At 44.1% G+C, this 15,928-nt stretch overlaps 1 protein-coding gene across 2 annotated transcripts in view; it reads right to left on the reverse strand.

Moving 5' to 3' along the window:
• Positions 1 to 15,696, reverse strand: part of LOC308677520 (branched-chain-amino-acid aminotransferase, cytosolic-like) — a 29,669-nt gene extending 13,973 nt beyond the window's left edge. The window contains exons 1-4 of one of the 2 annotated variants that reach the window (XM_081343992.1): positions 8,556 to 8,732; positions 2,591 to 2,659; positions 2,254 to 2,454; positions 115 to 225 (exon numbers count right to left, since the gene is read on the reverse strand). In XM_081343992.1, the coding sequence (XP_081200118.1) occupies positions 115 to 225; positions 2,254 to 2,454; positions 2,591 to 2,659; positions 8,556 to 8,720 (546 nt within the window). In that variant the 5' untranslated portion in view covers positions 8,721 to 8,732. Of the gene's footprint in view, positions 1 to 114; positions 226 to 2,253; positions 2,455 to 2,590; positions 2,660 to 8,555; positions 8,733 to 15,626 lie in introns of those variants that run through there. The other variant, XM_081343993.1, reaches the window with a different exon arrangement.
• Between the last annotated feature and the right edge of the window lie 232 nt (positions 15,697 to 15,928).

Genomic DNA, 15,928 nt, shown 5'->3' on the forward strand with positions numbered 1-15,928 from the left:
TCAGGTTGAGAACTTTGCGTTTCACTGTTCCACAGATGGCCTTGGGAGAAAGATCCTAGCTTAAGAGCTTAGCTGATCCTGAAATTAGGGCAAGAGGGTGCTCCACACACTCACAGGCAAGCAAGTTCTTTGAGACGATTGTAACATGCGATCCATGTTGAGCATGGGACGAAAAAGCCGGATGCGCTGATCCAAGCCCCGGAAAGCTTTCATTCCTTCAAAAAGCTAGAGAAGGACAGGAGGAAAGGGAGATAAGAAAGTAAATTATGCGGCAGAGATAATCTACTGATACGTGAGCTGGGCTTAAACTTTAGCAGGTTAATGAAACACAGTGGCTTTCTTCATACGACCTCATTGTTATGGCTTAATGCAAAGATGGGTAATTTACATTTCCTCTACAACCTGTTTTGGCCAATCCCAGACCTTTGAGACAAACCATGATCTGGATGATTTGAGAATTTCCATTGACATCCCAGAACTCTCTCTAACCATGCAAACAGAGAAGGTGCTTTTCTGTGCCACTCTGATCTCCCAGGAAAAGAATAACTAATTCCCAGCCTCATTTGCTTTGTCGTTTGCCCACTGGGGCTGTCAGGCTTCCTCCACCTCCAATGCTAAATGGTTTAACATTCCCAGATCATCCTATGATTATTTTTCCCCCATAACACTGAAACACCAACTAGGCAAGCCCATTTTAGCCTAGACCTCAATTTTCAACCTTTTGTGGATGCAGCCCAGAAAACTAAATGGATATGTTCATGAAGTCATTAGGCTTCATCTCCAAGATGTTACTCCTGTGGATTTATGGAGTGCAGTGACTCTGTCCTGGATTAAACACTTGTGGAATGCAAAATTAACGTGTGAAGAAGATACACATCTTCTTTCTGAATTCTAATTCATTAGATCCATTCATTAACAAAGATTTCTGGGGCTTTAATCTTTATTCTGAGATATCTTATGAAGAATAACAGCTTAACCCAATAATGTAACCTATCTTTTCCCTAATTTGATAGGTTCTAGATGGACAGGAATACAAAGGCGGTGGCCCTGCTGTATCCAGATTAATCTAACCCAGGGGTGTCAAACTCAATTTCACTGAGGGCCGCATCGGCATTGCGGTTACCCTCAGGGGGCCCGGTGGGTATGGCCAGGGTGGGCGTGGCCTACTGGGTGGGCGTGGCCAGAGTGCGTGTGGCCTACTGGGTGGGCGTGACCAGCTCTACATCGTTCGCATCAAGGGTGCCTATGGGGGCCTGGGCAGGAGTGGGACAGATCTGAGGGTCTCTGGCAGAAGGAGGGTCTCTGGGCCAGGGCCAAGGCAGTAGGGGCTGTTCCCTCACTGTTTCCAGGATGGCTTCGCGGGCCACATGAAACCACTTCGCGGGCCGGATCCGGCCCCCCGGGCCTTGTGTTTGACATGTCTGATCTAACCCAATTTAATTCTCTCTCTTTTCAAAAGCTTCCTTTCAATATTTCTCTCTGTGATTGGTTGATCCTATCAAGCTAAGCTTGCTGATTTGTCTGAATCCAGCTTTTGTAAATCATAGCCCTTTAGGAGATAACCAGGCTGAGAGAGGGGTCAAACACGTCATCCTCCAGTCTGTTTACGTCTACAAGAGATCTAAGGCCAGAACTACCTTGAATTCCGTTGACTCTTATATCTATACCACTAATTTGCTTGGACCATTAGTAGTTCAAATTCTTGTAGAGAACATTAGCACGCAATGAACCTATATTCATTTGAACTGCCTGGATTCCTGATTTCCTGTGCTTTGACAAGTCCATGGTACATTGCATGTATGGTTTGATAACCCACAGCCTAGCACCATATGAGGACCGTATCTAATCTGTCATACTCCCAGTTCTTCCTGTAACCCTGTGACCTTCCTCATCTTATCACTCACCTGGGTTCCATCCACTCTTCGTCATCTCCCTGTTGTCTTATCATACATCAATTAACCAGTGGAACAACCTGCCTCCAGAGGTGGTGAATGCTCCAACACTGGAGGTTTTTAAGAAGAGACTGGACAGCCATTTGCCTGAAATGGTATAGGGTTTCCTGCCTGAGCAGGGGGTTGGACTAGATGACCTCCAAGGTCCCTTCCAACATTATTATTATTATTATTATTATTATTATTATTATTATTATTATTATTATTATTATTATTATTATTATTATTATTATTATTATTATTAAGTCCTGACATAAGAACCTTTTCCAGCAAAGTAGATCTTTAGATGGGAAACCATTACCTCCACTGAATAATGCAGGGCTGAAGACGCTGGGTGCAGAGAGAGATTCTGGAAAGGTTTGATGTGTGGTTTTCCCCAGCCGTTCTCTTTGCTCCACTCCACAGTGAGCATATGGTCTGTGAAATTTTTCCCAAAGACCAGCTTGTTAGAATCTGGTTTGGGCTTTAAATGTTTGTTCAATTCAATCTGGAGATCTGAAGCCTGGAAGAAATGCAGGATCATTGACTTGACTTTCCCCTCAATGTCAAATTAAAAATTGAAAGTTACCCCAAACACGTGGGTTTATATTCTACCCACCTCTCCCCAACATGGAACGGATTCCTGTCAATTTTCTCACCTTGAACGTGGTACTGAAAAATCTCTGAGGAGCAAGAAGTAGAACATCTCCAGCTTTTCCTCTCAAAACCTAGAATGAAATGGAAAAAGGATTTTAAGAATCTGAACTGAGTATCTGCCCTTGGAATAGGGAAGCAAGCAGTCTTGCAGGTATCCTTTTCCCTATTGCATGAGTTAGCAGCTGTGCCTGAAAAATGTCTGAAGTAGATATGCAGATGTCCTTCTTGATTTGTTTGTCAATTACCCAATTTTAAGGAAAGAACCATGGCGAAACCGAACACACGCTTTGCTGTGTGCAAGTGACCCTTAGATTAAAATCTCCCTCTGGTTAAAACTATCTCAAAAAGTTGGCTGGGAAAGACTGTTTTGCCGACCCCAGAATCTCTGGAGAAGCATAGTTAGTCAGGATGGGCACAGTGAGCAGATGGTCCGATAGTTAAGCCAGAGCATTCCACAAAATGGCTAACCATTAATGCTGTTTTCCAACCTATGAACCAGCATTTGTGGGCCTAGTTCTAATTTCAAAAGTTGGTGATTGGTTTTAGAGAACTCCTAGATGAAAATGCCAATATGGAGTTGAAATGTGTGTGTGTGTGGGGGGGGGAGTAATCTATTAAATCCTTTCCTGTCCCCTGTGTAACAGTTAACTAACATTTCCCTGTAAGCTCAACTAACAAAAGCTCAACTATCACTTAGACATAAAGTAGTATTATCTGCTGTGACAAGAAAACAAAAACAAATTGCTGCATTTGGTTTTCACTGATTCTCACCAGGGATACTAAAGATCTGGGTTTTATTTTTAAGTGTCAACTTCTTATGGCTTGCAATTAATTAAGTTAGCTAAATTATGGGCAATCGCATGTAGTCCTATTTCTACTTTTTGTAACTGTTAGAGCCTTGACGAAGACTGCTGAAAACTGACAAGATGTGTTCGCGCCATGTTGAGTTAGGAAATATGTGAATACCATAGTATAAATCCTAAAACAATCAAATCATGGTTGAGCTCCGGATGGCTCCCGACCTTCGCTCCTTTCGCCGCGACCTGAAAACTTTGGTTATTTGAGCTTGCCGGCCTGGAATGAGGGTTTGGGATTTTAAATTTTTAGAATGTGATTTACTTGTTGGGGCTAATTTAATTTAATTTATTTTTAACCTTGTATATTGTGTTTTAACTGCCCTGTACACCGCCCTGAGTCCTTCGGGAGAAGGGCGGTATATAAATCCAATAAAATAAATAAATAAATAAATAAATAAAAGCACACAAACAAAAAACCTTCAAAGCACCAGTCCCACTTACTTTCTAAAACAGGGGTCTTCAAACTTGGCCCTTTTATGACTTTTATGACTTGTGGACTTCAACTCCCAGAATTCCTCAGCCAGGCACGTGCACAAGGGAATTGGATTATAACCTCTAAGAGCTTTCTTGAATTGTTACCAAGGTAAAGGAAAAACATCTGCAGGCATTCCTGGGGACGAAGCCCTGACAGCCCTGCAGTTCCAGCCGTCTCTCGCTCAGGCTTGTGCGGTGCTGCCACCAGTTCAGCTCATTCCCCTCCCACACTACCACTTTTCTAGGATGGTCGCGTACCACCTGCCAGGTGCCAATGTAACACAGGTGGTACCCGTACCACTGGTTGAAAAGCCCTGCTTTAAACACTAGGCCAGGGGTAGGCAACCTTGGCTCTTTTATGACTCGTGGACTTCAACTCCCAGAATTCCTGAGGAATTCTGGGAGTTGACGTCCACAAGTCATAAAAGAGCCAAGGTTGCCTACCCCTGCACTAGACCAAACTGGCCCTCTCATTCACAGATGTTTCATCCAGGATGATGAAAGGAGCAAGGGGATGGATTCCACCAACATCTGGAGGGCTACAGATTCCCCACCTCTGGCGTAAGACACTTGCGTTGACTCTTAGAAACTATTACCCAATTTCCCGTATCTCCATCTAAAAAGACCACCAGACATAGAAGAGATTCTCCCCAGCAAGGCATGAGGAGGGACGGAGAGGGTAGCAATCCAAAAATTCAGTACCAAGAGTCTCAGCGACACAATTACCTTCCTGCAACACCAGCTACTCGGCTGAAATCTCTGCCCTGATATAAACAAAGACACAACATTCTTAAGCAAACAACATCAGTTAATAGGTAATCCACAAAGATAAAAAGAAGGGGCTGATGGGAGAGTGGTGGATGACATCTCATTCTGCTTCTGTTACGGGAAAGGGAGACTTTTGTCCAGTTCTGTAATATTTTTTTCCTGTCTGGGGGGGGGGGAAAGAGGGCAACCAGCGGCAGTTTTTTTTTGGAAGAAGAAGCCTTTGTCAGTTTTCACTGGCCAGGCCCAGGCACAAAGGGGGCAATTGACAAGGCAGGCGTGGGAAATGTACTTCTGCAGAGATGGGTTTCTGCCAATCAGAGGCAGGAGCAGATTTTTCCCCCCCTCCCCGCCCCCGCCGCCCCGTCCTTTCAATCCGGACTGAACTTCACCCCTGTTGAATCACAACTGACAAGAGCCTTGATACAAACTACCATTAGAAGGAAGACTGCCGTTGACCAGGATGTTCTCTTCGGAAAAATTAAAAGACAGCTGTCGCCTGTGACGAAAACAACGAAGCTGGAAAAAGGTAAGTCTGCATGAATCCGGGAAGCAAGACCATTAATTACGTTTTCTCCCCCAGCTGCCCTGTCCCACCTCCTCGATTGGAAACTGTGCAACTTGTTAGAAAGTGGGACAGCGAGGAGGGGTTCAAGTGCGCTTACGCAGAGAAAATTAAAAAAAATGGAGCAAGTAAAAAATAAAATAAAATTCTGCGGTGAATTCCTAACAGTAATTGGGATTGATTAGGATTAGTGAACCGTAATTAGAGATTGCAGAGTTCCCAAAAGGGGCTAGGCTGGTTAGAAATTCTGAGAGAAATTGTCCCAATTCATCTAGAGATCATTTCATTGGAGCAGGAAGTATTCGAGGTTTAAAATAAACCTCAAAGTAAAGGGAGATGATTTCCCTCTCCCCCCCCCCCACCTTAGTTCCAGAAGAGATGCAAAGGTAGGATTCATATCTTACACCAGTGTTTCTCAGCCTTGGCAACTTGAAGGTATGTGGACTTCAACTCCCAGAATTCCCCAGCCAGTCTTGCTGCTTTGGGAACTCCTTGCTGGCTGGGGAATTCTGGGAGTTGAAGTCCACATATCTTCAAGTTGCCAAGGATGAGAAACACCGCCTTACACGTGATTAAGCTATGCTTTAACCATATTTAACAAACCATAACTTGCTGGGTTCCCACATCACACGATGTTGTAAATGACAAACCGTGGCTTAGAGGGCCCTGTGGACAAAGCACGCGAAGACAACAGCAAACAGTTCACATGATGGCTGAGGTTTGGTAAAGAGTATGGCGACACCTCAGCTACCCTGGATTCTGACTGAATGCATTTAACACAATAACCCAGTTAGAAGGGACCTTGGAGGTCCTCTAGTCCAGTCCAAGGTGCAAGGCAGGAGACCTTGCACCATTTCAGACATGTGGCTGTCCAGTCTCTTCTAAAAAACATCCAGGGATAGAGCACTCACAACTTCTGAGGGCAAGTCATTTCTATTTTGTGATTATGATGGATAAAATGAAAGCAGCTGAACCAAGTTTATCTATTCAGCTTCTTTGAAAAGCAACGACTTGAGCTTTGATCCCCCCCCACCCGCCATTGCTGAGTAAAGTCCAGTCTTCTACTGGAGATTAGATTGGCCTGCAGCTTTGAACACCAGCCAGAGGAACTGCAAAGCTGGAGTGTCAACCTTCAGGGCTGAAGTTCAACCCAGTAAGATTTTTTCTAAAAAGATCAAAAGGACGAAGGGGGAAACCTGCTTCCTTTTTCAAAAGAAAGGCCACAACCTTGCCTACCTTCCAGGGTTGGTGTTGTGGAGGAAGAAAAAAAAAGGGAAAAGAAACCACCTGTAGGAAAAGCAGGAAAAACACAAAGAGTCAAACTGAGAGTCGTCAAGGGCACCAAAGTGAGGCAAGGACAGCTGAGAAGCCACAATACCGTTAATTATTCCATGCCACAATTAGGTCACCCAAAAAATGAGAGCCAGTTTGGTCTAGTAGTGCAGGGGTAGGCAACCTTGGCTCTTTTATGACTCGTGGACTTCAACTCCCAGAATTCCTGAGCAAGCCACGCTGAGGGGAAAGGGAGAGGTTTCCAAGTTGAGCCATGCTGGCTCAGGAATTCTGGGAGTTGAAGTCCACGAGTCATAAAAGAGCCAAGGTTGCCTGCCCCTGGTCTAGTGGTTAAAGCACCAGGCTAGATTGCGAGTTCAAGTCCCACTTTAGCCATGAAAGTTAGCTGGGTGACCTTGAGCCAATCATTCCGTCTCAGCCAAGTCACCTCACAGGGTTGTTGTTGCAGGGCAGGGGTCTTCAAACTTGGCCCTTTTGTGACTTGTGAACTTCAATTCCCTGAATTCCTCAGCCAGGCATGCCTGGTTGAGCAATTCTGGGAGTTGAAGTCCAGAAGTCATAAAAGGGCCAAATTTGAAGACCCCTGTTGTAGGGGAAATAGGAGGAGAAAGATGTGTTAAATATGTTCACTGCCCTGAGTTATATGTAAATCAATCAATCAATCAATCAATCAATCAATCAATCAGGCAACTGAACTTAAGGAACCCTTTCCCTGGAGCCTTCTGGAAGTTCTCTGGATCCACTAATCTTTGACTCGACCGACTATCAGCTTCTTAGGGATTCCAAAGGGTGGCAAACTGGTTGGCAAAAAGACTTTCTCCTTGCTTCTTGCCTAAGCCTTTTTTAACCTGGAGATGCCATGGAACATTCCAGAAGCAAACCAAGTATTAAATCCCTGAGTTTTTCCCATTATGGGCTGTGCTTTGAAATCAGGTGGAAGAGAAGGACATGGAACCCTTTTTTTAAAAAAAAGTTAAGCTGTAATTCTCAGATTTTATAATTATGCCTGGAGGAACTTTCTTCCATGTTTCTCCCTCTGCTGCATGAATCCGTATGGAGTCCGGGAAGCAACAGAAACCACCAGAATGGTATATACCAGGGGTCAGCAACCTGAAACAGTGAAAGAGCCACTCGGAACCGGTTCCCTCACAAAAGGAAAAACTGGGAGCCGGCGTACATGCACGCATGCGCAGAACAAGGTTTGAAGAGTGGAGCCAAGGCGATTGGTTGAACTTTTTTAGTCCCACTTTTTTTTGGGGGGGGGGACTGCACATGGCAGAGGACTGGGAACCGCAGGAGACGGCTGAAAGAGCCGCATGCGGCTCCGGAGCCGCGGGTTGCAGACCCGCTCTCAGAGCAGAGAAATATAGATGTCCAAAGGTGCTTTTTCAAGAGACAACTGGACTTACTTGCTTTCTTTGAAGATGTTTCACTTCTCATCCGAGAAGCTTCTTCAGCAATGACTGGATGGTGGGGAATAGAAGGATTTATACTCCTTACAGACAGCTGGTCATTTGCATTTTTTTAGAGCCCTTGAGGCCAGCTGGGGGTTTTTGTCTGTGTCTTCGGGATCACCTGAGTAGTGCAAATGGGTGTGGAGTCTTCTTGGAACTGCTGAAAGGATTGTGTTGTAGACTGGAGATAGATGATGTTGTATCCTTCCCCCGCTATTGAGAGAGTACTGTTCAGTTTTGACATAGATGTCCTCTTTGATCCCTCTTTCAAACTAGCAGCCCAGAGCTAAAGAAGCTTCTTGGATGAGAAGCGAAACATCTTCAAAGGGAAAAAAAAAAAGAAAGTCCAGTAGCCTCTTGAAAAAGCACAATTTGGGACAACCACGACTGGGATGGCTGAGAATCTCCATAGACATGGAGAGATAAAGATGTTATATTGTATCATGCCCCCTTGTACAAGGTTTTACAGGTAATCCTCAACTTTCAACGGTTCATTTAGCAACCGTTCAAAGTTACAACCGCACTGAAAAAAGTGATTATGACCTTTTTTCACACTTACGACCGTTCCAGCATTCCCCACGGTCGCGTGATTTACATGCAGAGGCTTGGCATCTGATTCACCTTTATGACAGTTGCAGTGTCCCGGAATTATTGGATCCCCTTTTGTGACTTTCTGACAAGCAAAATCAATGGGGAAACCAAAGTCACTTAACAACCACATCATTACTAACGTAACATCATTACTAACTGCAGTGAGTTGCTTAACAGATGTGGCAAGAAAAGTCGTAAAATGGGGCACTTAACTCACTTAACAAATTTCTCACTCACCAACATAAATTTTGGGCTCAATTGTGGTCGTAAGCTGAGGACCACCTGTACATGACTTCTATCCCCTTTCCTGAGATGGAGAGAGTATACAGGTAGTGTACATCCTGTGTGATATTTTCAGTTACTTTGACCACCAGGAGGCGCTACATTTCCTATTACAGATGACCCCTAGTGAGGATGAAAGTGGTGTGCCTCCTGGTGGCCAATATACAGATAGTCCTTGACTTGCAACAGCTCATTTAGTGACCGTTCAGTTACAACGGGACTGAAAAACGTGACTTATGACCGTTTTTCCCAATTACGACCTTTGCAGCTTCTCCACGGTCGTGTGACCAAAATTCAGACTGCTTGGCAACTGGTTCATATTTATGACCCTTGCTATGTCCCAAGGTCAGGTGACCCCATGACTTTTTACGACCTTCTGACAAGCAAAGTCAATGGAGAAGCCAGATTCACTTAACAGCCGGATTATTGGCTTATAATCTGAAGTGATTCACTGAACAACTCTGGCAAGAAAGGTCGTAAAATAGAGCAAAACTCACTTAGCCAATTTCTCACTTAATAACAGAAATCTGGGGCTCAATTGTGGTCGTAAGTCAAAGACTACCTGTAACTTCAAGCAATAGAGTTTTTAGATATCCAGTAACGGATGGAAAGAATTTCTCCATTGAAAGGAGAGATTGTAAAGCTATTGAAAAGTTTTTTTAAAAAAATATTGCAACACATCTTGGACTTCCAAAGGATGAATCCCCTCAAAAGATCCCCCTTGGATAGTGAGATGGGAGGTATATAAATTTAATATCTTTAAAAAAAAAGAAAAAAAGTACGGATAGGTGATTTTGCCAGCCAATGGCAATTATTTGAAAACATGCAGAAAACCTTTTTAACAGCAGAGGGCAGCAAAAGCCAAACTACACAGACAGTCTTCCCTGCATAAAACTATAATCTACATTCCATCTGCTTTAAATAGCTTCTAACAACCACTCTCTTCCGGTTTTGAGAAGGATTGGGTAGCCTGGAGAAAAGTTAACTCCCTGCAGGTGATAAGGCAAACAATTATTACAACCAGTGGTTTTTTTGTAAAAAAAAAAACAACAACAACAGAAACAAAAAGGTGCCGGAACAAGGTTTACCTTTGTAGTTGGAAAAAAAAAACCCTTTAATTTTTAGTGTATCTAAAAGACTAGGATTTTGTTCAAGGTAAGTTAATACTATTAGTGTTACCATGCACAAATCCCTTGAAAAAAGGTGCCGAAACTCGGTTTCTTTCTCTTCTCTCTCTCTCTCTCTCTCTCTCTCTCTCTCTCTCTCTCTCTCTCTCTCTCTCTCTCTCTCTCTCTCTCTCTCCCTCCCTCCCCCCCCCCTCTCTCTCTCTCTCTCTCTCTCTCTCCCTCCCTCCCTCCCTCCCTCTCTCTCTCTCTCTCCCTCCCTCCCTCCCTCCCTCCCTCCCTCTCTCTCTCTCTCTCTCTCTCCCCAAACTGCAACCCCAAACCCACGGGTGGCCGTGGCCCATTGAGTGGGTGTGGCCAATGGGTGGGCGTGGCCCATTGGGTGGGCATGGCTGCAGTGGTAACGGCAGACTGGGTGGGACTAAACAGTTCAATCAATTCCAACTTTGCGAGATCTTTTTTTTTTTAAATCCCATTTATATCCCGCCCTTCTCCAAAAACTCAGGGCGGCTTACAATTTAAAGCACAAATCAACGTGCTTAGCAATAGCCTTCATTCTATGTATATGCCTGCTTATTAGGGCTTTCATACACCCCCCAAGCGGCATTATTACAAAGTCAGCTTATTGCCCCCAACAATCTGGGTCCTCATTTTACCTACCTCGGAAGGATGGAAGGCTGAGTCAACCTTGAGCCTGGTGGGATGCGAACCTGCACTAATTGCAGGCAGCTGGTGTTACTTAAGGAGGCATTAGCCCACTGCTCCACCAAGGCTCTTTTTCCCCACGAGAAGTTGAAACTGATTGATTGATTGAACCTTTTTTTTTTGCGTATGGCAGCGGAGGCCTAGAGTGAAAAGCTTTTATAAAACCCAGCTGAAGGCCTAGGACTGGGGTGATGGTGCGCGTGCCCACAGAGAGGGCTCTGCGTGCCACCTGAGGCACACGTGCCATAGGTTCGCCACCACGTCTCTAAGCAAAAGGAGAAGAAAGTTGTGGTTCATTTTAAGATTCAAAAACTCACATTTTACCCTAAGCGTTTTACTTGAAAGCAAACCCTTATTTACCTGTAGAATATTCTGCCCTTGGGAAAAATCAGTGACAGGAACAGAAGGACTGACTAAACCAGTTTCTTTCCTTCCAAATTGGTATCTGGGATCATGGCCAGAGAGCAATGACATTTCCCCTTGCCTAAAGGAAGGGCTCCGTTTAGAAGTGCACCAGATGGATTTGCAAGTGAGTTAGACAGAGCGCCTGCCTCGCCCTTCTAAGAGAAAGAGAAGACGCATTAACAATGGCAACACTGTCAATGTCAAGAGGAGAACATGAGCCTACAAGTACGGGCAGAGATCCCAAAATATTCCAGTATGGAAGTTTTGAATCTAAGGAGCCTGAACTGAAACATGCACCCATCGCTAGGAGTCGGTTTTGATTTGCTATCTGTAAAACAAGTCTCTCAATCCTTTTAGGTTTACAACAGAAGCTGCCTCACCAATGGGTCTCCACTCTCCCGAAATGCATCCTCTGCTTTAAACTGCCGAGGAGTGAAAGAGTTTATTTATTAAATTTCTCACCTCCCGGTTAGTGCCCCTGGCGACATCTACAACACCGTAATAAAACCATCTAAACATGTGAATAAAACAAATTAAAAACAGGTCAGAACAAATTACAACGTACAAGTAAAAATAAAAATAAAAAATCAGTTAAAATTCAGAAGGTTAAAAGGTTAATTAATGTGAACTCCCGGGCAAATTCAACATTCCTCCGGGGAAAAGGGAAAGCAGAGACATCAAATCCCCAGGAAGAACTGCAGCCACGTGGCAGGGGGCAAACCATTTCTACAGCCCGGTGAAATGCTATCCCTGGTGTATCCTGTCAGCCTCTAATTAAAGGGATTAGAAAGCAAACAGTAGATTCAGTAGATTATTAACAGCCTCAAGAGAGTGTGCTTAATGTGTAGGAAACTAGACACCTCACTACCCATCTCTTAGGGCAAAATCTACAAATCCAAGTTAGATGGGTGAGTTGTTCAGAACCAATACAGCTCAAGTTGTTCTTCCACATAGGTCAGTTTTCCTGGCCAGATTCCTTCTTCTCTACTTTCCTTTCCCATTTTTTTTCCTAACAAAGCTTAACCAAACCCCCAAATCAAACTGTTCTGCTTTCCTTTCAATTGTCTTACAATTCTCAAAAATCCTAGCCAGCTTCCTTTAACAGCAAAATAAGATTTGACCATTATGTAAGCTTAAGGGATTGACTTGACTTTAAGTAATATTATTCTAAAGTTCACCAACCAGAGACAGGTACCGAGGGGTCATTTTTTTTTTCAAGGCGCTAGAATCAATCCCCTGACTGTGCAAGATGCAAGCGCAGGTATGATTTCTTATAAATCCAGAATTCTAACCATTCCGTTTGGAAAACTACCTTTTAATAACTAAACATTTGAACCTGACAAGCAGTTGGTGGGATTTTCTTTGAGACCCACATTACTAAGGAATTCAAGTAGTGCAATCAAGCATACTTCTTCCCATAATGCTCAGCTTAGCATTAGGAAACATTGTAGGAAATTAGGTAAAAGGTAAAGGTTCCCCCGCACATGCATGCTAGTCTGACTCTAGGGGCCGGTGCTCATCTCCGTTTCAAAGCCAAAGAGCCAGCGCTTGTCCGAGGACGTCTCCGTGGTCATGTGGCCGGCATGACTAGACGCCAAAGGCGCACGGAACGCTGTTACCTTCCCACCGTAGTGGTCCCTATTTTTTTAACGTGCATTTTTTTAACGTACTTTCGAACTGCTAGGTTGGCAGAAGCTGGGACGAGTAACAGGCGCTCACTCTGTTACGCGGCACTCAGGATTCAACCCGCCAAACTGCCAACCTTCTGATCAACAAGCTCAGTGTCCTAACCCACTGAGCCACCACGTCCCTGTCGAAACATTGTAGGAAATTAATAAAGATCATTGAATCATAGAGTGGGAAGGAACCTGAGGCCTTTTAGTCCAGGCAGGGCAATTATGTAAGTTTGCTAAACCACCACCCCCCCCCCCCCCCCGTAACAAAGGAGAAGGATTGCCTGGGTATTTTGCACATTCCGCCAAGGAGGCAATCCTGTGAATTACTTCTCTTTTCCCCACCTCATGTAAATTAACCTGAAATTCCTCTCCTCAGGATTGAGATTCCTTGTTGAAAGAATATGCATACTCCCTCAGACCAACCACAAAGAATTGGGTTTGGTGATGTAACACTGAGGAAAGGAGATTTCCTGATCATAGTAGAGAGACACAGAAGTAATTCCAGTAATAACAGCGACCCTGATTCTTGGCCTTTCAAAATTTTGGCCTTCTTTACATTCTTGGCAAGTAATAACACACTGATGCTTCTCTCTTTCAGTACAGAAACCTGATTGTGTGCCACCTCCCCAATCACCTTTATTCATCAGGAAGTTTCAGTTCTCCCAAGCTGAATGTCAAAAGGTCAAAGGTGAGGAAACAAAAAATAAATAAATAAAAGGAACATGACATTCCAAATAGGAGTAGCTTACATTTAAAAAAGTATGATGCATGCAACTGAAAAGATTGTAACTCTGTCACCAAATCCATGGGAAGGTGTATATCTTTTCATTGTTAGCCTAAGAAACATCTAACTTGAAGAAGAATGTTTACTGTTGCTTTATTCAGGACCTTTTACCCAGCTCCAGAGAAAAATGTCCTTAATGTTGCACAGAAAGGGCTAGAATGCAACAACACAGGAAAGAGAATTGCTAGTCATTCTAGCACCTCCTACAACTTTCATCAGCCCACTATGACTTAACAATCAGGAGCTGTAGCCTCAAACATCTGGCAGGCCTGGTACCAAGTTAACTTCAAAATATCAAACATTTCTCCAGATGTTATGGCCCTGATGTACGTCCCTTTCCCCAACTGACACCGTGCAACCAAGTTGGAATTGAAGCTCTCAGAATTCCAAACTGCATGAGCAAAGTCTTTGGGTTAACCTGTACTTTCTGAACATGGTGTTATGGCATTTGCCACAAGTTTTGATGGGTCCACAAATTTGTGTTGGCTGGGAATTCCGGGTGTTACCGTAACAGTACATGTGGAATATGCCCCATTGGCCAAAACAATGAATCAGAAAAGTGAGGTTTTCTAAACTGCGTCTTTACGTATTAGTGGTTTACTTTGAAAACAGATATGTCTTAGTTCAGCCTAAGAACTACTATTTCACCCACCAGGCTAGACACATGTATTGAAAGGAAATAAAAAGCATGTTTACAGATGAAGGGTGCTTTCTCCGAGAAATCCATACATAAAAATTAAGCATTCATTATGTAATCCGTAAAAAAAATATCTATTTTTTCTTTAACGTGAGTTTAAGACTTTCTAGAAGAAAGTTCACCTTCAGAAATGTCTCAGAATTTTCCTGTTCTGGAAATCAACTTTCTCTCTAGGTCAAGTTATTATATAGTCAAAGAAATGAATAAAGAATTCATAATTTCCTCAAAAAACCAACTGCTGTAACTCTGTCACCAAATCCATGGGAAGGTGTATATCTTTTCATTGTTAGCATAAGAAACATCTAACTTGAAGAAGAATGTTTACTGTTTCTTTATTCAGGACCTTTTACCCAGCTCGAGAAAAATGTCCTTAATGTTGCACAGAAAGGGAAGCCAGGAAAAAAAAGTGAGGGGAATAAGTATTTTTCCACTCTCAAATATACACTTTGAAAAGGTAAAGTAAAAAAATAATAATTGGGGGGTAGGGGTGGGAAATCTAACCTCATCCAGGAAGAATTTTAAGCAGGATTGAGCTGAAAGGCTCAAATGAGTGTAATTGAAAGGACTGCTATCTTAAAGAGATGTTGGGGAAATTCCACCGACTTAAAAGAAACAAAAGCATCCGTCAAATGGCAAACAAAAAATCCATTTGACAGAAGTATCTTTCTGTCAAAAAAGATGTTGGGGGGGGAGAGTAATTAAGGCAATTCCAGCTGGGAGAGTGTATCCCCATCACACACACACACACACACACACACACCCCATTAAAGCAGCAACATATTCAGAACTACAAGTTCTAGATCTCCTTTTGAAAACCATAAAACTTTTCCTGGTGGGGAGACAAGGGGGGGGTATTTTGTTCCCACCATCGTTTTTTTTAGTCTATCCGGAAGGTGCCTTTGAGAAATTGCAGGGCGGGTAATCAGTGCATCTGTTTTGGTGGGGCAGAGCTTCGTTAGCTCTTTTTTTTTTGGGGGGGGGAGAAGGAGCCCAGGGGACACAGAAGGAAGAGGAAGGCAGGCAGACAGCAGAGGGGTTTTTGCCAGATGGCAAACCTAGTCCGGGACTCCCCAGGGAAGGGCAAAAATTGGGAGGGCTGAGGAAGGCAGGACTTGGGATGCAGAAAACGATCTCACATCTGGGAAGACACGAGGAATCCCACTTTGGGGACTGCAAGGAGAAGGGACCGGGGGGGGGAGGACCCCAAAGGGAGCATTTGGGAAGGGAGGGGGCATTTTCTATCAGCAACGTTTCCGCCCGGAGCTATTTATAAACAGAACCGGAAACGTCGAAACTCCCCCCTTCTCCTTTTATCCGAGAGGGATGGAGGTCATGCCCACCGGCCGTTTCCTGTACCCCAACTTACCTGCCGTAAGCAGCCCGGGACTCCCATGGTAACTGCCATGCTGTTGTTGTTAAGGCTGTGGTTTAACGGGACTGGGCGGGGCCTGCGGGAGACCAAGCCCCCAAAGGGTTCCGCCCCCCGGGCCGCCTCTGGCGACGCCCCCGTTTGGCCGATCCGGGAGGCTGTTTTTTATTTTTAATTTTTGGGGGGTGGGGGTGGAGGTTGCGTGGCTGGGATGCGGTTTTTGGGATCGGACTTACTTGGTAGAAGAGAGCGCCGCTGAGCATGTACAGAGTGTCCCTCTCTTTCTTCCTTTCCCTTTG

The sequence above is a fragment of the Vipera berus genome (assembly GCF_964194415.1).
Source record: "Vipera berus genome assembly, chromosome: Z".
Classification (NCBI taxonomy): Eukaryota; Metazoa; Chordata; class Lepidosauria; order Squamata; family Viperidae; genus Vipera; species Vipera berus.